At 32.5% G+C, this 23,947-nt stretch overlaps 1 protein-coding gene, 1 long non-coding RNA gene and 1 pseudogene across 4 annotated transcripts; 1 reads left to right on the forward strand and 2 right to left on the reverse strand.

Annotated features, from left to right (window-relative positions):
• Positions 1–7,060: 7,060 nt before the first annotated feature.
• Positions 7,061–15,078, reverse strand: LOC148626225 (uncharacterized). 3 transcript variants are annotated; one of them, XR_015920003.1, is made up of 7 exons: positions 14,683–15,076; positions 13,936–14,274; positions 11,133–11,413; positions 10,508–10,829; positions 10,006–10,149; positions 9,600–9,621; positions 7,061–8,450 (listed from the first exon to the last, which is right to left on the reverse strand). XR_015920003.1 is itself a non-coding variant. In XM_088570056.1 (7 exons), the coding sequence occupies exons 4-7, from the start codon at positions 10,533–10,535 to the stop codon at positions 8,381–8,383; spliced, it is 264 nt and encodes an 87-aa protein (XP_088426182.1). In that variant the 5' UTR covers positions 10,536–10,829; positions 11,133–11,413; positions 13,936–14,274; positions 14,683–15,066; the 3' UTR covers positions 7,061–8,380. The 3 variants fall into 3 exon arrangements, 1 of the variants encoding a protein (XP_088426182.1); XM_088570056.1 differs by having other exon boundaries at positions 14,683–15,066; XR_015920004.1 differs by lacking the exon at positions 11,133–11,413 and having other exon boundaries at positions 14,683–15,078.
• Positions 15,079–16,518: 1,440 nt separating this feature from the next.
• Positions 16,519–20,985, reverse strand: LOC148626226 (uncharacterized). Its single transcript, XR_015920005.1, has 2 exons — positions 20,842–20,985; positions 16,519–17,681 (listed from the first exon to the last, which is right to left on the reverse strand). It is a non-coding gene; the product is annotated as an uncharacterized LOC148626226 (long non-coding RNA).
• On the forward strand, positions 18,682–20,116 carry LOC148626227 (uncharacterized; annotated as a pseudogene).
• Positions 20,986–23,947: the final 2,962 nt, after the last annotated feature.

The raw sequence follows: 23,947 nt of genomic DNA on the forward strand, positions 1-23,947 counted from the left end.
TTGCACCGTGTTGGGAAAGATGCCACGTTCCTCGCACGTTAAAGAACCCTGCTGTGGTATTCGATAGGAGTAGGAACCTTTGCGCTCCGCCACAGGAGGCTAAATTGCCCGACGTTACCCATCCCCCCTTTTTCCAGTGGCAATCAAAATTTGTCGACCCTATTATCCTTGTGACCCATCCTTTTTTTTCATTTCATGTTCATTTTATTATCCATTTCATGTTCATTGTCTGAATATAGCTGAAATATTGCTGCTCGGACGTTAAACCCCAACAACAAACAAACACCTTTTTCTCCCCATCATTTTGACCGATGAAATACTACAATTCCGAAAATTGTGACAGCGGAAGGATCTAAGCTCCCACCGGGAGATAGGTCATAAAGCGGGAATTTACGGCATTTTTTATGAAATATTGGGCGGCTCTCTCAGAGAGCGACAGAGTGAACACATATTTGAATCACCTAAAGAATCGAAGTTTTACAAAGAGGTGGGCATCCTTTAATGCCTAAGTTGAACACCAGATTTTTAGTCACGGTAATACAAAATAGCTTGAAACAATTTGAATATTAATCCATTGCAAAATAATAATTACACATGCTCAAGAAGTTTCGCAGAAAGTCGTGAAGAAAAACTAATAACACAAAAGCAAACAACCTCCAAACAATTGAAGTCAACGAGGCAGGATCTATCTTCCTTTTCCTGAAAACGACTGACAGTTAATAGTCCTATTGTCAAACCAAGAGAACACAAGCACGCAAATTTAAAAAAATCGTTTTGGTCTATTTCATTAAAAAAGGATATGAGACTGACCATAGATCGCAAATCAATTATTATGAAAATAAATGTTACTACCACACTTTTTGCTTATTTTAAACCGGAGACTTTGACATATTGAAAACAGCATCAACTACCAAAATACAACAAACTCATTAACATTCAGAACTCTATAAAATCAGTACTGATCTGAAATAAAAGCAAGCAAACACACCAACAATAAAAAAACTGCACGAAAGCCAGTGATGTACAAAGGTTTGATGTCAATATTATTATAACTTTTTCAACAACGCACATATTACCCGTCTAATGAAATATGTAGATAGGATATTTGCAAATCAAGTATGAAAATACCCGAAATATCGTTTATATCTAATTTGAGTACTTAGTGACGTAGCTTTAATCTATATTCATGTTCTAGGATGTTGAACAGTATCATACACACTTGGTAAATTTCTCGTCCCCAGCTCGTCGTAGTTTTGCATAAATGATAAATTGTAAGTTAATTTATATTCTTCTGCATTTAGCATTTAAAGTGATAGGTCTGATATCCTTCCTCAGTATAAAACTCATAAAACTATATGAGCATAAAACTCACAAAACTTCACGAGCATAAAACATAAAAGTTCAAGATCAAAACAGATTCAGAAGCTGAATCGCGTACACTGGGGGTGATTGTACTTTTATCAAAGGCTCACTCCTGTGAGCCTTTGATAAAGATACAATCACCCAATAATATATCTTCCCCAAATTTGTCACACTTTTGTTAGCGGAACTCTTCGGAAAATACATCTACCAAATTTCATTAAACTATGAGTTAGGGACATGTTATTTAGTTGGTTGTGCATATTATCTTCACAATATTTGAACTATTGAAATATGTGGAAGATATACCCTATCAACTTCTTGATCAAAATCTTGATGAAATATACCACTGAAGCAGATTGTGTCCTCGGACACTCCTGATGCGAATTTCATGAAAATTTGTACATAAGTTGGGACATAATATTTGTATTATACCGATCCGCAGAAATGTGTGGGTGTTATGCCCTGTTGAATTTTGAAATTTTATGAAATATATAACGAAGTCAGCTTATCGTCGCAACCCCTGGGACACTGCGTAACGATATTCTATGAAACATGTCTGGTTGCTCTGTATGGTAGTTCCTGATGCCTTGCTATTTTACTTATGCTTTTCGCGGTTTAACTAGTTTAATATGTGAAAAAAAATCAGGAAAAATCGACAGATATATGTTGTTTTTTATTTTTTCTTGTTTCTTTTTTTTCGGGGTATAGGGGTTTGCTTAACTAACAGAAGATGAACAAGTAAAGGTGAGGTAAGCATTAGCCTTAATTGAAGTAGACTTTATGAAAAAAAAACAGTTTTGTTGAGTTTGATTAAGCATATTTTTCACCTGTTGGAGTTGGCAAAGGATATTCCGAATATTTGTTACAAGGTCGGTCTATCCGTTCTTGGTACAAGAATATAGGGTTTGGTTACGAACTCTTCAACCGGAGATAGTTCTAATTATATAACATGTACGTCTTTGAAACGTACTGTCAAGGCGGCGTTTTTGTTTTTTTTTTATCATATTTCAAAGATTCAACGGATAGTGCTGTGGCGTTCTGCTTTGATGAATGTTTCTCAAGTGGTCAATATGGTGTATATTTAGACGAATTTCTATACATATAAATTTAAGAATTATGCTCCCTGTGCAATGTCGACTAATTCCTCAAAATTTAGAGGGTGAATTCGAGCTTGAGCTGGGTATAAAAGAATTCTTGCAACTATGTGAGTAATCGGACGTAATAGGTGTTTAATATCATGTTTTTCATTCGTCAGATGTGGGATATGAAAGACAGCATTCAACCAGTAATGCAACAACCAAAAGAGAACTGTGAATGCATTTTATATTTTTCATCAGTGAAAGAACGGTAAGAAATTATAAAGAACATGCAAGGTATTTTTCACACGTATAATTAAGTTATAAATGACTCCACAAAAAGCGTTCAATTTTGTATACTTTTCTCATTTGAGAGCAATCATTAAAGAATATACAAAGCAAAATAACCCCCCCCTCAAAACATTTTACCCTCGTCAATAACATGATTAGGCTTTCATAATTTTATCATTGGGCATCGAAGGTATAAATCACTTGTCATGCACATCAACCTCTGTTTTAAAATATGTTTAAGAGTTTAACGGTGTGTCTAGCGTTTAGCAACATTGATGCCATTGACAGGATGTAATTTTCCAAATAACCATCAAGTCATTAATTGGGTTACCTTTAGACATTGAATGTCACTGACAAGGTATGATTTTCCGAATTTCAGGATCATGAACAAATTCCGCTTCGACTACAATAATTGGTTTATATAAACCCATATTTCGGAGTAACCATGGTAACAAAAAAAAAGAAGAACAAAGAAGGCATCCAAGACAAAATATATAAATGCATAGTTATGCAATCAATCAATCAAAATCAACGGAAACCTCCCCAGTGTCGCGTTTATTGTCTTTGATAAAAGTGTTTGTGGTTTCCAAAAAGGCAATTTTCTGCTGTTTTATAAGCAATTATCCATCTTTGTCCACAGTTTCTTCATATATATTAGGCCTAATTAATCTCCATATAAGGCACAACCTTCAAGACTTTACAAAATCCTTCCTGATTTCTAAAATGTTAAAAGGGTTTTGCAGAAAACACCAACAACCCTGGGATGTTCGCGTTCCGATTAGACAAGATATATTCAGACGTCTTTAGACATCTACAAAGTCAGTTTGTTCTTCAAATTATTAGGTTGGTTTGTGTTAAGTTAAGAGTGAGTGAATTCACGGTGCTTAACCAGAGGGATGAGTCCAGGCATTGAATTAACATCCGTGACGTAGAATTCCGCGGTTTTTCTCTTGCTTCAGATTTGCTGTAATAAATATTCGTCCATGAAAAACTGACTAAAGAAGCATTGATTATTGTCTATGTATTAGATTTCTAAACTCCACAAGAATCCATACAAACAACGTTACATAGCAGGATCTGCAAAATGTACCTCCAAACTCCTTTAAAAACCTTTAACTTCTATACTCACAGCTGTCAAAGAGGGTCTCCAGTCTTAGCAACAAAACAATGTTTACTCCTGTAGTGGTATCAATCCAATGTGGATCCTGAAAAAGTCCAAGGATCTTTTGGAGACACTCAATGCAAGATTATTAACAGAATTTAATAGCATTAAAACCTATGATTTTCCAACACTGTATACTTCTTTTCCCCGTATTGAGTTCAAATCCTGACTCAAAAACATTATAAATCGATGTGTCTCCCAAAAGGATGGTACACTCAGATACAAATATATATTCTTGGAAGAGATTCCTAATACTTTGTAAAACAATAACGCCAAATCATCTTCCAAATATACAGAAGATGTTTTGAAAATGCTGGAATTTTTTATCAACAACATATTTGTCCAATGTGGAGGACGCGTTTTTTCAATAAAAGGTCGGGATTCCAATGGGAACAAATCGTGCTCCTTTACTTGCTGACCTATTCCTTCACTCTGACTTTATAGCTGATCTTATCCGAAAAAAAGAACATTGTTTAGCTAGATCCTTTAATCTCAGTTTCCGATATATAGAGAAAGGCTACTACAGACACTGTGAAGTCAGTCTCATATCTTGAACTACAATTAGAGATCAATGGTAAAAAAAAAAACTATTGACCAAACTTTACGACAAACGTGATAACTTTTCATTCAGAATTGTCAACTTTCTTTTCATTTATGGCAACATCCCTTCAGAACTTGCGTATGGAGTTTTTAATATCCCAAACAACTCATACGTCTTGCCAGAGCTTGCTGTAACTACATGGACTTTTTTATCGCACTAGACTTCTTACAATTTGGCTTCTGGAACAAGGTTATGTTGCTACAAGATTAAAATCATCACAACAGAAGTTTTATGGTCGTCATCTTGAACTCGTAGATCGTTACGGTGTATCCATCTGCACCATGAAAACTGATTTGTTCAACATGTCATAGTTTTCCTTTCCTCTTTCGTCTACCCCTGATTTGACTTTTTATGAGCAACTTGGTGGGTGTTTATAGAATAGCAGATGATGCTTACCCTACCGGTGCACTTGGTCCATGCTCCAAGTTTTTATTGGAATCCGAGCTGTTCATGTACTTTTGTTACTTTGTATGTGTTATTTTAGTTACTGTATGTTCTTTGCTGTCTGTTTTACATGTCTGGTCTTTGTCCCTGGATTACATTCTTTTGATTTCCGCTAGAATCTTGGTTCCCTTGATTACTCTTAAAAACATATCGATCATATTACCTGCCCTATAAGCTTATTAAAGGCATACATGGAACGAATGTTCTTAAAGTATTTTGCGGATACTGTCAAGGACAAAATTAAGACCATATCTCCTCCAAGATTCTTGGTCATACAATTAGGTTCAAATGATTTAAGGCCACAACGTTCAAATTACTTTTTAAGACTAAAAATGCTTCTGCCCAACACGAAAGCAGTATGGAGTGAAATTCGCATGTGGCTCTATTGGCACCATGCGGATAACGTAAAGAACATTGATAAAGCAAGAAAAGGTTTATTTGGAGATAAGAAACTTCGTAACCAAATAAGATGATATGTGATTAGACACCAAAATGTTCGATCTGTCGAAAAGAGACCATTCTAATATGATGTATAAACTACCGTTCGAATCATTGTCTTGATTTCCCTTCTAAATAAAACAAATGGTTGATACTATGAAAAAAGAAGGTGTGTCTATGTACTTACCACAACAGGGGAACATGGCATATTAAATATTGTAAAAAAATCCTTTTTAAACAGAGAGTTTAGGAATAAAACGCATGTGATTTAATTCGAATGTTCTTTTCACATGCTGATAACCTTTTATGATTTACGGGTCTTATTTGATAAATATATCTGAATTGTTACAACATACGTGTGTTGTTTAAATCATGTTTCGTTAGAAAAAAATGTTTATGACATATTTAAATGTTTGCTTTTGTTTAATTATCATATATCTTCATTATATAGTGCCAAAAACAACAATGTCATCGCTTACGCGAGGTCTTCACGTGTCATACATATACATGACAAAGCATTTGTGGTATGAAAGCAAAAATATTCCTTTGTTGTTTGACAGCCATTAAGGGAATATAGTTGTATAACCAAATGAATATACTACCTTTGGTATATGCATACTATTTATCATGGTTCATGTCTGATAAGTAGTCAGTCTAATATTTAATTAAACAAGTCACAATAATAACATATCGACATATCAAATATTCCATGTATTTGAACCATATAACATTGATACTTATAGAATTCGAGTATCTTTGATTTAACCTTAAAATGTCTTGACTGACATAAATTTTCTTAAATATGGAGTATTAGCGGTTAATAACAAACGATTTAATAATTTCTGATTGAAGATAATGTTTATCCCTAACGACAAAGCAGCTTGTTTTTATTTTTTCAAATGATATCGAAATTCTTTTGTAAAAATCGTCGTATGTGTATTTCAATTTTGGCTTTAACACATAACTTTGGGAACTCAGCATTATAATCAAATGCAGATTGAATGAATCCCATACAAATTACCATAAAATTAAAACATATTTTCCAATTAAAACAAATATATATATTATCTCTTACCATTTTTTGTCATTTATACTTCATTATTAGAAGATATTTAAAGTCGCTACATATAAAAATTCATCAGGCATAACAAAAATTTATAATATCATGTTGACAATCAATTGATGGTCATAAAATTACAAAACAATTCCAAATGTACTCATGTTATTTTCTATTGCGCCCTCTGGTGGGACTTTTTAACTTCTTTTCACAATTACAGAAAAATAAATGCAAAGTGTATAATTCAATTTAAGTCAGATTTATTTTAAAAGGGTAGTCCTTTTGAAACTTTGCAATAATGATTTCTGTATAAACCTTTAATTAAATATCTTCATGGCACCAGATTGTTCAAGTTGTTTCGATACTTTGCATAAATACAGAAAGAAAACGTAACCATATATTATATATAGTCAATAGAAATCTGAAAATGTAGGAAGAAATCGCCTCATCTTTCGATAACTAACAACGACATTTATTCAATAAATAGATGATAAAAGCTTAGGTTAGAAAAGACGAATAAACCCAAGGCAATCATGTGTAATAAATGCACAATACAATCCTACTTTTGTTGTAAATTACGTTAAAAAAGCAACAATAAAAACATCTAAATCGACAAAAAGACCAAGAAATAAAAAGGTGCATATATTTATTAACTTAAGAGGTAAAATACAAAGAACATAAAGCAAAACAATTAAAAGTAAAATATGTAACATGCAAAAAATACAAAAAAAAAACATACATTACAACATATTATATTGTAATTCGCGTATGGTAAATTTTGATAGAACTTCAAAACGTTGTGAATCGAAGCAAACAACGTGTCTGAGAAATTAGTTGGAAATAGATAAGATCAATAACAAACATTCTGAACCAAGTCAAGGAAACAAAGATATTAATTGTGTAGGTATAAATTCAAACGGCTTAAAATGACTAGCAACTAGACAATGCGAATTTAAAGGATCTTGTTTCCGAGATCGTTCTGATGAAATTAATAAAACTCCTGTGAGGAAGTTGCTGGTTTCCTGCTTAATTAACTGAATGTTACTCATAAGTCAATTTCCAAGACGTTACCAGAGCCAACAATAAATGTTTTCTTGTATCATAAAATGATAACAGTGGCCTTTAATTTTGTGTCCTGACAAATCGGGTTAAATAAATGATCAAATTAATAAAGTTTACCTTTGTATCCCTCAAGTATAAGCGTGTATCGAAATTAATTTCTTCATATCTAATTTTATTGATTGTGCTTCTACATGTTAATGAACGTAATTACATATCTGGTAGCTAATGTTACACCAGACAAGATACCGGCATGAAAGGACATAGTTGAACATAACAAAATGTTACAACTTCATATAATGTTATGTTAATAATTCAAATCACTTTTACTGATTGATTTAATAGAAATAAAATGTATTAAACGACAATCGTGTTTAAGGCATAATATTGTTTTCAAAAGCGTACCTGAAGCTGTTGACCAAACAAGACGCATTGCATGTTGAAACTCCTTATCTACCTTATCTAAATATTTGTAGACAAATGCAAATATAAACAAATACCAATATAAGCGTTATAATACATATTACGTATCAACGCATAACTGAGTGGTTTGGAAAACGTTACAGTCATTTCATACAGGTAAATGCCAGAAAAACTATACAGCTCATGAAATAAGTACTAAACTGCATTGTTTTCCTTGATGCAAAAGTAAAGAGAATCTTTTATTTTTGTTTGAGGTCACTGTTGAATATTAATCTCTTTTTTTATTTTACAACATTTGTAATACGCATTTGTAAAACCTTTTGCTTTGCATAGTATACTATAAAAAATAGGACGTTATATCATATAAATGATTCATTTAAAAAAAAATAAATAAACATTATTTTTTTTAACATACATTCAAACATATTGCCCCGCAGACATGTAGAAACAAATCGTGATACTCAAATTCATGTCTGTTGAACGGTGTCATACACACTTGGTAAGCTGCTTAACCCCAACTCGTCGTAACTTTCATTTCTGAAACAGAATAACTTACTTAACATTAGCTTCAGCTGTTTTGTATTGTGAGTATTAACGGTTAGCTTTTTTTTTCTAAAAAGCTGACATGTGTATGTTGACTATTGATTGTTGTTGCGGGCAAGCCAAGTTAATGTCAGTCATATTAAATAGAACTGTAAGATAACTTTACATTATCATATGTGTTTAAATAGTTGAACTTTTATATAAGCCAAATTCATATTAAGAAAGTAAAAAAAAATGTTTCCAAATTGAAAAATGTAAGCAGTCATTTAATTGAGTTTCGGCGGTCTTTTATATGTGGATAGTTCAGAACACTCCAGGAAAATTCGAAATTTCATCTTGTCCCAATGTAAAAGCATCGGAAAAACACATTATATTACGCATGAGTGAATGTATCCCAAATTGTCGATACATTTTCCTTCGTTTTCTTCATTTTCCAATTATCGAATGATATAACCAATTGCGTAATGAGCAACATCTATACAAAATGTCGTCGAAACCTTTAGAAATAAATGCAACACTTTAAATGACTGTACACCATCTTATTTATACTGGCAAATCTTCATCGGAAATACAACCATGAAGCTCCCGAGAGCCTAAATTGTTCACCTGGTTAAATTTTTGCCTTTCAAGGGCAATAACTCTAACAAGGAGTTGTTCGACTCGAGAAAACTTATCACAAGGATCTATTATAGTTTTCAAGATATTTACTGAAAACTGCTTTAACATCATTTTTCACATTTCAAGAGCAATAATTCTTACAAATAGTCGTCTTCAACTTTGATCCCCAAGCAGAATTTTGTAGGCCTTATCATAAGGATCATTTCAGCAATTGCAAGGTTTTGGCTAAACCTAACGGTTTTGGAAATATATGTAACAAACTGCTGACTGATCTCTTTGTTCTATTTTAGTAACAGCCATGTTTTTGCGACGAATAAAAAATATCCACGTGAGTTTTACGTAAAATAACATAAGGAATATTCATACCAAGTTTGGTCCCAATTCGTCAAGTAGTATCAGAGGAGAAAAGTTTTGAAAAATTGTTAACGACGACCACGGAAGCCAAGTGATGACACCTTTGGCTAGGTGAGCTAAAAAGTGGATTTTATGGCTGTTCAAAAAATAGACATGTAAAATTTTACTTACGTATTCGAAGTAGCCTTCTTTGCTAAAAAAAAAGTGTAGCATATTATATGGACTTATTTTTCATAAAATAAAATTTAAAGCCAATCAATTCGATTGTTTGAAAACAAAACAAACTAAAGTAATAAAATTTGTATGATATGAAATGCATGTTGAAACTGCATTCTAATGCTGATGATGAGAGGTTACTTCTTAAGCATGTGTACAGTATATATGAAATGATTGGTGTGTGTGTGTATATTGGTTTCAGAACACGATAAAATCTAAGACATATGGAGAAAGACAAACAGACAATGATTATTATATCCCAAAACAAGATAAAATTTTAAAATCTTATTTCAAATTGCTTTTGAATTATTTCATTTAAATTAATATGCATATAATCAAAGTTAATATGAATAGTCCTTACCTGTTTTAAGCATTCGTATTCGTTGTACTATGATATAAGTAATTAACACGACTATAAGCGTTCCAAAGATACAACTAACAGCAACTGCAGCGAGAATACCTCCGCTATATCCTGTCTGATGCTGAACATCGTTCTTTGAGGTGGCTATTAAAAACAAAAATGTATCAATGTATATATTGTGAAATGTTTTAATTGTATGTTATGACATTAACGAAAACTAATATATTGCTATAATTCCAGGTACTTTGTTACCTTATTTTTTTTAATTATGTATTGGTTGTAATTATATGTAATTGATGAATACAATGCATATGTGCCTTATTGCGCGTTTTATTGCTTTAAAAATTGTCCAAAACAGTGCATCACCCACCCTTCAACAATGAATCATTTTCAACGTTAAAAAACAAAACAAAAATATATTAAAAGAAAACTCTATAGTCGAATGAATAGCAAATATGTTAATAAATAATTATCATGATTAATGCAGGTGCCTTATGCTTACTTGAAAATTTTACATTTATCGTTTCCATAACCGACGAAATTGAATTTTGTACTGTTACAATATACTCTCCAGCATCTTGATTGCCGTACGCCAAAATTCTTAATGTCGTTATAAAGCCATTCAATTGCACTTCTTTGCCGTAGAACTTCGTTTTAATTGGACCATCCGACGTCCTTGTGATGTATTTCGCGCCTGATATCAAGGTTCGATTCTTGAAGCTCCATAACGGTACATTTAACTCAGATGTCAAAAATGAATAGAATGCGGCTGTCAACTGATGTTTTAGACTTGATTGCTGTTTTGTCGATGAACAATGGTAGACCTTTGAACGAAAAATGTTTTGATGATGCATTCATTAAGAGTAATAACCACATCAAATGTATTAACATGAATGTTAATCAAAACCCTGAAAATGTATTTTCAATTCACTTAGAATTCAATGCAAGCTATCATTGTGATTGTTAAAAGCATAATTATTTTTCATAATATAAATTTTAAGTATTCATATGATAGTTTTCAGTTATGTCGTGAATGTTGTCATCATAGAACATAGTTTAAAAAGGCAAATTGAATTCATGTTTGCAAAAATAAAATAAACAAAAAAATCGATCAAAAATATTTATACCTGAAATAGATAGTGCTACCTCTTCATTTAATGTTTCAAAATTTGGTAAATCGGTCTCCATTGAACAGGTGTAGACTCCTGTGTCTTGAATGGAATCCGTAATTTAAATGATGCCCCATCCCATGAGCCATTAAGACTACGAATCGTTTGTCCTTGAAATCTGTGATGCCATACAGCCTTTTGAACATATTCAATGGTAGATGCACTTAGATTACAAACTAATGTAACAGTTTTTGTGGACAAACAGACCAACGCTTTCGTCACTGAAATTCCCGGAATATCTTTAAAAAATAAATTTATTACCATAAAAAACTCATTAAATGAAGCAAAGACACTATAAAAATTTAAAAGTACTCTTATTTTCTCTGATCTTTCAGTTTTTGTAGTTTGTCAAATTTTCGTGGTCATTTAATTAGTTCATGTTTTAAAGCATTAGACTTTCTATTAAAATATGCATCTTTAGTTTGGATTTTGAATTAATGGATTATCGAACCACACGAAAAATAAAATCATATGAGTTTAGATATAACTTGGCTGTATTTTTATCAGAGTCATACTTGAAATAAAGAACACTACAAAAACTTAGAAGTCAGTCTCATATCTTGACCTCCACTTAGAGATTAATGGAACGGGAAACCTCATGACAAAATATACAACAAATGAGATCATTTTTCGTTTCGTATTGTTAATCTTCCTTTCATATGTTGCAACTTCCGTTCAGCACATGCATATTGATTTTCATATCCCCATTCGTACGTTACGTCACAGTTTTTCTTAACCATGTGGCCTTTTTGTACAGTGCTAGACTTCCTCAATTATGTTTTGGAACAGGATGTTGTTGATACAAGAGAGAGTCATCACTACAGAAGTGTTACGGTCGTCGTCATGAATTTGTGGATCGTATTGGTGTATAAATCTGCACCTTGAGAATTGATTAGTTTACTGCTTCATAGGATTTCCTATCACCTTCATCTACCCAGGACTTGATACTTTATGAGCAACTCGGCGGGTGTGTCTAGAAAAGCAGGAGATTCTTGACTTACCGGTTTCCTGGTATATGCTCCGAGTTTTTAGTGAAGTCCTTGTTTTTCAATATGCTTTTGTGTTACGTATTATATTTTTGTTAGTTTATATTATTTGTTGTGTGTGCCTATGTTTCCTATCTAGTCTTTATTCTTTAAATATATTCTTTGATTTCCGCTTGAATCTTATATCCCCTGTTTACCCTTTCACTGCTATTTTCAAAACTTGTAACGAGTAGTAAAAAAGTTGAATTTGATAGTTAACCAACTTTCTTTCATTATTTTGCATAAAATCAAAGATTGGTGATCAACGGTTATTGATACATAGACATAGAATGCACAATACTTCATTTCAATGTATGTTCAGTGTAATATGTAGTTAATTAAGGAAACAATATCTTAATATTCAACAAAGGATAACTTAGTTTCTTCAACAGTTTTGACCAAATAGATCTATTTTGGCATAAACTGATTTCATTGCCCCTGTCCTGAAATGTTATTCATATGTAAGACTTTAACTATTAAACAATTATTTTGCATTTCAAGGTAAACGGAATATGAGTAGATGACAAAACCTCTTTTGATGTCGTTAAAATGAGAGATAGTCATAAAAAGCAACATAAATAAGTTAATACAATGTAAAATGCTTTTTATCATGGGAAAATTTTACTATAGGTTTAGGTTTAATATTATACTGTATATTACTTGGAGAACTATGTATATTTACTGACAAAATAAAGATAAAAAGTTAATCATGCTTAATAAAACGCTCTATGCTCCCAGATGTTTTGTAGATTGCACATTAACCTTAAAGAGTATATTGATTTTGTTTGGTTTTTGTTTTTTGTTTTTGTTTTGTTTTGTTTTGTTTTGTTTGTTTTTGTTTGTTTGTTTGTTTGTTTGTTTGTTTGTTTGTTTTTTTTTTGTTTTGTTTGGGGTTTTTTTTGTATTCTTTTGAACATCGTTTGGCTAGATCCTTTAATCTCAGTTTCCGCTATATAGATGATGTATCATCTTTAAATTATCCTGATTTCGGGGATTTGATACATCGCATCTACCCAAAAAAAACTTGAGATAAAGGATATTACAGACACTGTAAGGTCAGCCTCATATCTTGACATACAATTAGAAATCGATGGTAAAGGAAAACTATTGACCAAACGTTACGACAAACGTGATGACTTTTCATTCAGAATTGTCAACTTTCCTTTCATCTATGGCAATGTCCCTTCAGCACCTGCATATGGAGTGTTCATATTACAACTCATACGTTATGCCAGAGATTGCCGAAACATCGCAGACTTTTTGTATCGCGCTAGAACTCTAACAAATAGGCTTCTGGGACAGGGTTATGTTGCTACAAGATTGAAGTCATCACTACAGAAGTTTTATGGTCGTCATCATGAACTCGTGGATCGTTATGGTGTATCCATCTGCACTATGAAAACTGATTTATTCAACGGGTCATAGTTTTCCTTTCCTTGTTTCTCTACCCCGGACTTGACTTTTATGAGCAACTCCGGGGTTGTTTCTAGAAAAGCAGAGGACGCTTACCCTACCGGTGCACCTGGTCCATGCTCCAAGTTTTTAGTGGAGTCCGAGTTGCTCATTTGCTTTTGTTATTTTGTATGTATGATTTTAGATACTTTATGTTCTTTGTTGTGTATGTCTGTTTTCCATGTCTGGTCTTTGTCTTTAGATACCATTCTTCTGATCACCGCTGTAACCTTGGTTCCCATGATTACTCTTTGTTAGAAATGATTTCTAGTTCAATGGCTCACCTGTAATTCTAAATGTTTTAGCGTTGCTTTTTATTGTATCATCAGACCCACATGTCCATGACACATCATTTAAACCGTAAGTGACTAATTTTGAAGGAATGACTAATTTAAACAGCCGGCCCTCCACATCACATTCATACTCAAAATCGTCGTCTTCCATCGGTAATATGACGCAGTTAATACCGTTATCACTCTTTGTTGCAATAGTTTTTTTAAAGGTTGTAAAGTTCATATACCATGTAATTTCGGTCTGGTGTTGGTTCAGGTGACAGGAAAGAATGACAGAAATGCCAGAACCAAACGCAACTGCTGAGGGAGAAATGACTAATCTGTGTTCCTCTAAAATGCAAATTACATAATTGGTACTTAGTGGTCGAATGACAAATTGCTATTAGAGGGAGAAATATGTCTTTAAATGCTTACTTTGTTCGCATGTAATCGAATGCAGTAATATTTTCTTAAAAATATAGCTTCTTTGTTTGATTAAATATAAATATAATTATCGTTAAAACATATTTTTTTTATCCGTACGTTGATTTTATACACATGGAATGTTTCTTAAATTCAGCCAATTTATTCTTCAAGCATTTATGCATAACGCACATATGATATGATAACAGTTGATAGGTAAAATAAAAAAAAATCATAAGACGCACATCCAAAGTAATGGTTTAGTATAAAATCTAAAACTCCAACGAAAACAAAAGATACCTTTAAAATAAAATGAACGAAATAACAAAATCAAACCTGATATGGCGATGTTTGAAATTGCCTCGAATGTTAGATCAGTTGCAGTATTTCCGATTCCATACTGAGCTTTACATGTTATCCTCTGTCCATTATACCACGAAGACGCTATGAGTAATTCCACCCAAAATCTTCCAGTTGACAAAATGCAAGTGGCATTATACGAATTTAAAACAGTACCGTGTGTTAAACACATAGTTCCGTTTCGAATGAAGCTTACTACTTTTCCAAGTACACTGTAAACAATCTCCGTCCTTTGCCAACTTTCGCGGATAGGGACGTTGCAAGAAAACGTCACTGGCTTGTTTTTCCTCACAAAGACGGTATCATTGGGTTTCAGTTTAATAGTCATATTAGGATCTAAAGAAAAATAGTTGTTAAATTAACCATGATGAAAGTAAAGTTGTAAATGATTCCCATGTAAGAACAGTTAACATGCTCCGGTGTAAACATATCTATACTAATGTAAAAAAAGAAAATATGTGACGTTTTTTATCATTACCAAATAACAGGATAGAATCAAATAAAAAGCCAGGAATGTATGTGTTGTAATGTTACGTGTTGTATTCTCTAACAAAAATTCTAGTATCTGGCAGTTTAAATTTTTAGTATAACTAATAGTTTGTTTTAAGATAATATTGTATTTAGCGCACAACCTGAGGTATACAGACTGTACTTACAAGCTAATAAATGACGTAATTCAGCATATCCTCCCCCAAACAGATCCTGACAAATCCATTTGATTCCCTCATCTCCATCTCTGTTAAAGGTCCCTGGTATCACGACTTTGTACGTATAGTTCGACGGATAGCAATAGTATGAGTAATTTGTATTATAGATACCCGCTGTTTTACAAGTTCCATTTTGGTATCCACAAATAATATAAAGTAGCGTTTTCGATCCTCTGGATATACTGAGATAACTGTTTGTAGTGATGCATATAAGTTCAAATGTCTCTCCAACTACTGAAGGATAAGGCGATCCAAATAATTGAAATGATGTGTTGGTATTGGGAACTGGCAAAATTAAAACGAACAACAATAAAACAAAAGAACAAACCATTCATAAAATTTAACAGACTTTTTTAAAGAATTTTTGCCTTTTAATAATTATTTTGACTAGCTCATTCACTTATGGTTAGAATAAGTTAGTATAAAAATACTTACAGAATTGTACAAGTTGATTTATCAAATACAAATGTATCTTAAATGCAGTAGTTAACTTCTACAAGTTTCATATATCCAGAAATAGCGTTCGAACACCGCGCGTTTCCATATCAGCAAATATACCTTTATAGACCGTTCATATACCTTATATAACTAAAGGAGACGGATTATTCTTGATATGTCGAAATTTTTACATTAATATTTTTTTTCATTTGTGAAGAGCTCACAAACCAAACTTACCAACACGTTGGGCATCGTAAGCTAATCGCAACAACTCGTGAAGCAATTGCAAGAACTGCATTGTTTGCTATATAATACGATTGTTTTGTTTTTATTTTAAATATTGGAATACTCCTTCTATAACAATGAAAACTAGATTGATGTGCTAGTGAATGAAATATTTGTTCATTTAACTATTTGGTTTTTCTCCGTAAATGTTTGGACCGAATTGTAATCATCCACTCGCAATAAAAATATAGTATGTATTTGTAGTTAGGTCGTATTTATCTGTAATAAATAATGAACTGTTGTCGTTCTAAAATGGTGTTCATACTCGTAATAAATCGCAAAGCATCCGCTCTCGTAAAAGTGCTATTTGCAAGAATTCGTACTTTATAAATTTTGAAAATTCTATATTCGTAAAACAAATTCGTGTATGAGAACGGCTATATGGCATTATGTTTTTTTTTACTTTTCATGCACTGTAACAGTACTCTGATGACACTTCAACGCTACTTTTATATATGGTATAAAACATTTCTTTTTTTCGTTATATGAGGAGTATGGTTAATATTTTAGATATAATAAATATTTAAATGATGTAACATAAACAGGTAAATAAAGGAAAATTCATTAGTAGTTCTTCGTACGTTTATCAGCGGTTCACAAAAATTAATTGTCCTGGTATAGCATCATGAATACCACACTTCTTCCTTCATTAAAAACCACCGTCCTGAAGATGAATACCACCTGTTTCAATCGGAAATTTGTATTATCTGTCCATTCTGTTATTCCTTTTTTTAACATTTTTAATCACACAATAGCCAAGTTTTAGATATTAAGCGTTCGTATCGCATCGTTTCATGGTGTGATATATCAAAATATTTAGCCGTCCAAGAAGTGGTTATAATGACCAAATCATAGAGAAAAATAAACCAAACTGAAATCGTTAGTCTCCTCTATAAATAAGGTTAAGGTTAAACTGGACTATATAAAGTCATTAAGCAGTGGCGGAACCAAAGTTTTAGGTAAGGGGGACCAAAATAATGCTCCAAGTGATCCAAATTCACTACCCCCCCCCCGCCCCCACACAAAAAAAATTTGAAATATAAACCTCAAATCCTGCATTCTGAGGCTATCTTGAAAATTTTTTTAAACAATTTTTTAAAATATCAAATTTCTAAGGGGGACCGGACCACCGGACCCCCCTGGTCCGCCACTGTTTAGTACCTGTACATACACGCGTAAAGAGCCGGAATGATCTACCAATCAAGTCAATAAAATACCTGAATATGTCATTATTGCATGTTTACTATAGGAAAAAACGGTACTATTTATTTCCCATAGACGACAATAGTAAAACTTTTGAAAAATTCACTTCTTTCGTGACGGAGCTATAAACTGTCTTTTTCCAGTCATATCTTCATTTCCCTAACTAGAAATTTGAGCAAAGTCATAGCATAACCGTCTCGTTTCTTTGGTATTCTAAACAGATGATGCTTTGGGTCAAAGTTCTCCCCTTTTTCTGCGAAAGGCACACAAATTAAAAATTACAATTTGTCCAATCGTGGTATCCGGAAGTATTTACCTGAGTAGGGTACACGAAAGACCAACCTAAAATAATGAGAAATAGTAGCGTTCTACCTGAAAAGTTTTTCTTACGTGTTTAAAAATAACTTTTCAGCTCACAAATTTCATGAATGTCTTCTTTTTGACTTTTTGAAAATTATAACTGTTGCAAATAGTACTATTTCTATAAACCGATTGATAATAAGAACAGTATATATTTAATAAAAACTCTTAAAAAGAATATAATATAAACCCAATATGAATTCAAAATATAGTGGAATTGGAACGAAATCATAACTGGACATTTGAAAAGAGTTTTCTAAATTGTACACACGAGCTACTGCCAATGCAGTTGTAGTAGTGAACAATTGAAGCGATTTGTCATTTGACTACACCTGAAAGGGGTCTAATGTTTTACTCCTTATTTGGTCTTAGAGGTGTGACATTCCTTAGGGTGTCTTCCTCCTATTCCCACAGGCATATCACAATAGATGTTTATATAGTTAATTTGTTTTATAGCATTTAAGATTAATTAAATATCACCTTAGATTTACCTGTTTTTTCATAATAATTATATGAAAAATCTTGCTGCTATTTCCACATAGATATGTAAATATATTTTTAATTGAAAAATTACATAATTCAATTTAAAATAAATAAATAAACTAAATATTTTGTCAAGATCAAATGTAACTTTTTTTTATCTGATTCAGTAATAAATATTAATATTTAACACAAAAATAAACAAAATTAAATTGAAATGGAAAGTTAGTTATGGACAATAAATTATTTAAGTTGAGGAATAATAAGTGACAACTGTTCACTTTGCTCTTAGTACAGATGATGAGCTGTCAGTAACTAAGTTTAATCCATTGTTTACTGTCCTACCAAAGCTGACAAAAAGATCAGAAGATTTTTATCCAAGCTAACTAGTAAGTTGACATGAATATCTGCTTAGCAGAGATCACCAAGCTCTTTGAATCCCAAGCTAATTGTTCGATATAAATTCCGGGACAATCTCAAAGGATAACATTATTCAATCACAATGGCTAATGCACTACTACAAGTAAAATTCGTTACAAACATACTTTGGAACCAGAACCTTGTCCACAATGGTTTTAAGTTCCAGGCAAAGAACTTAAGGGTGAAAGAAATGCTCCACTGCAAACTGTCCTGCAACAATCAACACCCTAAACAACTTACCAACCAAAATCTCAGCATACCACAACCATGGGTCTGACCAAATGCATCTGAAGGTGGACGAGGTCATGCAGAAAATGAACGTTCGCTGCATTGATGAACTAACTCCAGTTCCAACCATTTACGAAGAGGAATTGGTAAAACTCAGAAACGACGACTGGGATGACGACACACAACAACTGGTAGAGAATATTCCAACTTTCCCATCTTCTAAGAATGCCATGTACAACAAACGCAAGAAGACCCTACAACGTGTACCAGTTTTACCCAAAACTGTGGATTATGTCAACGTAAATGGTATATGGGCACAGACCACCAAAGGAGACCTGTTCTTGTTAGTAGACGACAACACAATTGGGCGCATGTTGATCTTCAGTACACAAAAGAACCTTACACACTTAGCAGCTGCAGATACGATATATGGAGATGGTACATTTTACTCAAGCCCGACTCTCTTCTATCATTTGTACAAATTTCATGCAATGATTGATGGTGCCATGTATCCACTAGTGTACAGTCTACTTCCAGCTAAAAGTCAATTCGTTTGCACAAGGTTCCTGACAAAACTCAAAGATGTATGCCAACAACATCAACTACAACTACAGCCTATTGCTATCTTCCTTGACTATGAAGTTGCCTTGAGAAATGTAGCCTACTCAGTATTTTCAGACATCAATGCAAAAGTTTGTTTGTTTTTATTTGTTTGTTTGTTTGTTTTTTTTTTTTTTCACTACACAGAAGCAATATGGCGAAAAGCGCAAGAGACAGGTCTACAGGTTCCATACAAAGAAGACGACAACCTCCACAAACTAGTACGTCGTGCAGCTGTGCTCCCACTAATTACTACTGCTGAGGTCAAAGATGTATGGTTGAATGCCCTCACAGACATAGATCAGGTCGAAACTAACACCAACTTCACTCCATTCACAGACTATGTTACAACATACTGGGTAGAACAGAACAAACACTTATGGAACCACTACGAAACCCAGAGACCAAGAACTATCAACCATCTAGAGGGCTGGCACAGCAAGTTGAAGAAGCATACACAGCACCCACGTCCTAACCTCTTCAAACTCATCAAACTACTGAAACATGAGGAAGCCATCAACGACCTGACAATTATCCAGTACGCAGCTGGTGGTAAGAGGGCAACACAAAAGAAAAAGTAAGTCGAAATCAACCGCAGATTAGCTGACCTAAAGAACATACACAGTAACCAAGGAATCGCCACCATACAGTTTGGGGATGCAGCATACCACCTTCTTCACCTCAAATAGATTCATGAACTTTAATAGACTTGTGTGTAACTAATGTGTAAATTGCGTGCTATATGTGTTTTAGTGGTTATTTGTTGTATATTGTTGAATATATGTTTACTTGAGTCTGCTGTTACATTAGTGCTGTAAAATTAATAAGTGTACTTATATAGTTTCTTTAATATATATTTTTTTCATAAGAAAACAACACACAATAACTTCATTAACCTGTCCTCAATCAATATTTAGTTACAAAATAAAAGTAAATAGTTTTATTTATTTACGAATTTTATATCACTATTGTGAACTTAGTGCTATAAAATAAATAAAAAATATATTTGTTTCTTTTTCTTGAATTTATCCATAAAAAAGCATACAAAAACTTCATTTGCTTGACTTCAATCAACAGTTATTTACAGGTTAATTAGTCAATATTTATACAGTATAATCCCTTGTGTTCCCTCTATAACCACACAAAATTTTACCTTTTCTTACCTGCAATTAAAAGAAGGAATGAACCTGCCTAAGTACGTCAGCATTGTAGTGGTTTCGACTTGTTAAACAGGGATAAGCAGTTGTAATTTATAAGAAGAAACTGGCGAAAAACTCAACAAACATGTACATTTAAGTTGGCCTTAGAAAAAATGTATTTGTAAGGATTTCACTATTAAAATAGCAATAAGCAAATTTGTTAAATTGAGAACAATAATTGAAAGGTTTCAAAATCGTCTATGTGAACGTCTTACCCGATATAGACAGGGAAAAAAAACAACCTATACATTTAATCATTGTAGATCATAAACAAGGAAGAACATAGTGTTTGATACTTTATTACTTCCTTTTTAAGATCTGTCGACAAGTTTTCATTCTAAATTTATAACCGTCTAGTTTATTCTCCAATTGGAGCAATGGACAGTATAAACAATACGTTCAGTGCAAAATTCTCGTAGGAAAAATAAATTTTGAATTTTTTCAATCTCGGAGGTAAGAACGAAAAATAATTGTAAGGGAATCGTAGTACAGAACGATATGAATAAAATGGCAAGTTTTTGAAAGGAACCGTCGAGTAATTACAAAAATAAACGCAAAAAAACGCCAACAATCTGAGGTGACTTGGAGTATAGTATCCTTTATATCAAGTTCTTTGAGATAATTTGCAATGTATAAAATCCCGGAATCTAGACAATACATCATCTAAATACCAGGAACTGACACCAAAGAACCAGATAAAAAATAAGACGTTTCTGTTTTTGCATAGGATCAGCTTTTAAGTCAACCTTGTGTTACTGAAGTAAAATAGTAGGCACTATTTGTAAACATTGGCATGCCAAACGTAAGTTAAAAAACACGTCCTCCACATGATAAATATGTTGTTGATAAAAGACTTCAACATTTTGACAGCTTCTATGGTGTATAAATAAAATGATTTGGAATCGTTTGTACAAAGTATGTAGAATCTCTGTAAAGTACTACGTATTTTTATCTAGGTGTTCCATCTTTCTTAGAGTAACAACTATGCACAATGTTTTTGAGACAATATTTCAACTGTGCGTTGGAATAGTAGTAGAAGTAGTCAATAAATAAGAGGTCTTGATGCTGATACATGTATTTACCGATTAATACCAAAGAATAGATTTCTCATAAAGGGTAAAAAATGCCAAAAATAGTATGTTTGTTGTCCGATTGACGACACCGTCAGCGTATATCTCATTCAAAGAAGATATTTATTGACATTGTACTAATTATGAATAAATATATGAAAGATTATAAATCAACTTACAATTACGATTCGATTAAATAGTTCAATTATATTTTTTTTTACACATTAGGTTATACCTTTAGTAAAATGTTATAAATTCGTAATTGAAAAATTTAATTATACATACTGATATCGCATGTCAAAATCTGTATTAACCCGAGACTCCTATATCATCCCAAGGGTAACCTTCGCGTTTCTTGAAAAATGTTAGTAAACTGAATATTAATCATTAAATTAAAAATTAAAAGCTTCACCTAGCGCAGTATAACACGACCGTAGTTAGTTGAACATTGGGACTTACAGTTCATTATTGACACCACGATTCGTTCTGATACAATATTGCACACTATTTTGAAATTCAATTTAAGTAAAACGTTCTGCTATCAGAGTGCTTTCAGGGACATTTGTAACTCATCATATAATAAATAGATAATAACAGGGTGAATATACAAGCATACTTCTTAAACCCCCGCAAAACCAATACATTAAAATAAGATGATTTTTTTTTAAATACAGGAAAACCACGCCTTCATTTTTTTTTTTTTTTTTTTTTTTTTGTCCCTTTGACCCCTTTGACCCATTCTTTCGCAAAAGCAGTGAAGAATGTTCCCATACTAATTACAAATGCAGGTATGGACTTGCAGATGGAGTCCAATAAAAATCAATTTTCACAATTGAACATTTAAAAAAGTAGATTTTCTGTGGGTGTGGCACCATTGGCCCATTATAACTCAAAAACCGTCATTGAGAATGCAGTCAGGGATTTTATAGGGAAACCAATAAAAAATACTTTTGCAAATCGGACAAAACATTGAACAGTTGATTTTTATGGTGTTTCCCCACTTTGGCACCTGTAGAATTAAAATGTTAAATCTTGTAAAATGCTCAATACATAATTTTATAAGAAACAAATAAAAGAAATATTTGTCAAAGTTAGATGAGAAATAGATCAACACGAATTTTACTCCTTTTAGTCTCTTTGTTATCACATGAAAAATTGTTATCAACGGCAGTGACAGCATCATAATCTAATACAACCGCATTTTTTTCGGTCAAGTGAATGTCACCATAAATTGTTATCACTGTCTTTTTTTAAAGATACGACCCAAGCTTATGACTAAATGTGGATATTTCTGATCTCTTGAATACTATACGAGTACCACACGCTAAAAAAAGGACGGGATTTGGGGCTATCCTCTACCATCGACATTATTTACATATTTAGCAACAATTTGTTGTTTTTGTGCTTTTTTTAATAATATAATTCCCGTTTTGAGGGCAAGATGTGAAGTTATGGTGTAGGAAAAACACAAAGAACAAACATGCACAAAAACATAAAAAATTGTATTTATGCCGAATAAAACATCAAGTCACAATGGTTTATTTTATAATATCATTTCATATAGGGTATCTTTCACATTTATATTTTATTAACAACTATTGTCTAGACTTCTCATTTTTTACGATCTTGATATACATGATATATTCAATAGGCATGCGTTTATTGGATAAGGAATGAGTGATTTAGATATAATAAGTTCGTTCTTGTAGTTATATTTCTTTAAAGGAACATTAGAGACCAATCATTCTTATTAATCCAAAACCAGATACGTAAAAAGAGGAAATCTCCGTTTCCAATCTAATCAATATATCAGCATGACATTGAAAGTCTTCCTACGGTTTATTTATTTTTATTTGACAATTTACATTTCGATTACAATCAAACAATAAAATGACAGAAAACAAAAAACAACAAGACAAAATAATAGGAATTACTTGGCCGTACCAAGAAGAAACAAACAAGGAACGATTCACAAAGGATTGCTATACACATATAATATAAACACTTTTAGATTTAATGATTCCATTATCCATGTAATGAAAGATGTTAAAAACGGAAAAAAAGATGACAAATAAAAACAAAATTTTGCTTTGATGCTACTATAGTAGTTTTGACCACACAATTTGTTCAGGAATGGTGTCAGCCTATGTTCTTATGTCATTGGTGTTCGTATAATAAATACTGTCTTATGCGTTCAAACTTATAATGCACGTTATTTTAGGACCATAGAAAAACCAAAGAATATCCCAGC

The sequence above is a fragment of the Perna viridis genome, chromosome 2, assembly GCF_037379345.1.
Source record: "Perna viridis isolate PV_CMFRI_1.1 ecotype Kerala chromosome 2, ASM3737934v1, whole genome shotgun sequence".
Classification (NCBI taxonomy): Eukaryota; Metazoa; Mollusca; class Bivalvia; order Mytilida; family Mytilidae; genus Perna; species Perna viridis.

Excerpts from the sequence above, each read along its gene's own strand:
- LOC148626225 (XM_088570056.1), bottom strand. The coding sequence starts at position 10,535 with ATGGAAACGATAAATGTAAAATTTTCAA. Across the intron at positions 9,622-10,005 it reads AATACGAATGCTTAAAACAG|CAAAGAAGGCTACTTCGAAT; the intron begins GTAAGGACTATT and ends CTTTTTTTTTAG. Across the intron at positions 8,451-9,599 it reads AAGAAGGCTACTTCGAATAC|AAATGAAAGTTACGACGAGT; the intron begins GTAAGTAAAATT and ends ATTCTGTTTCAG.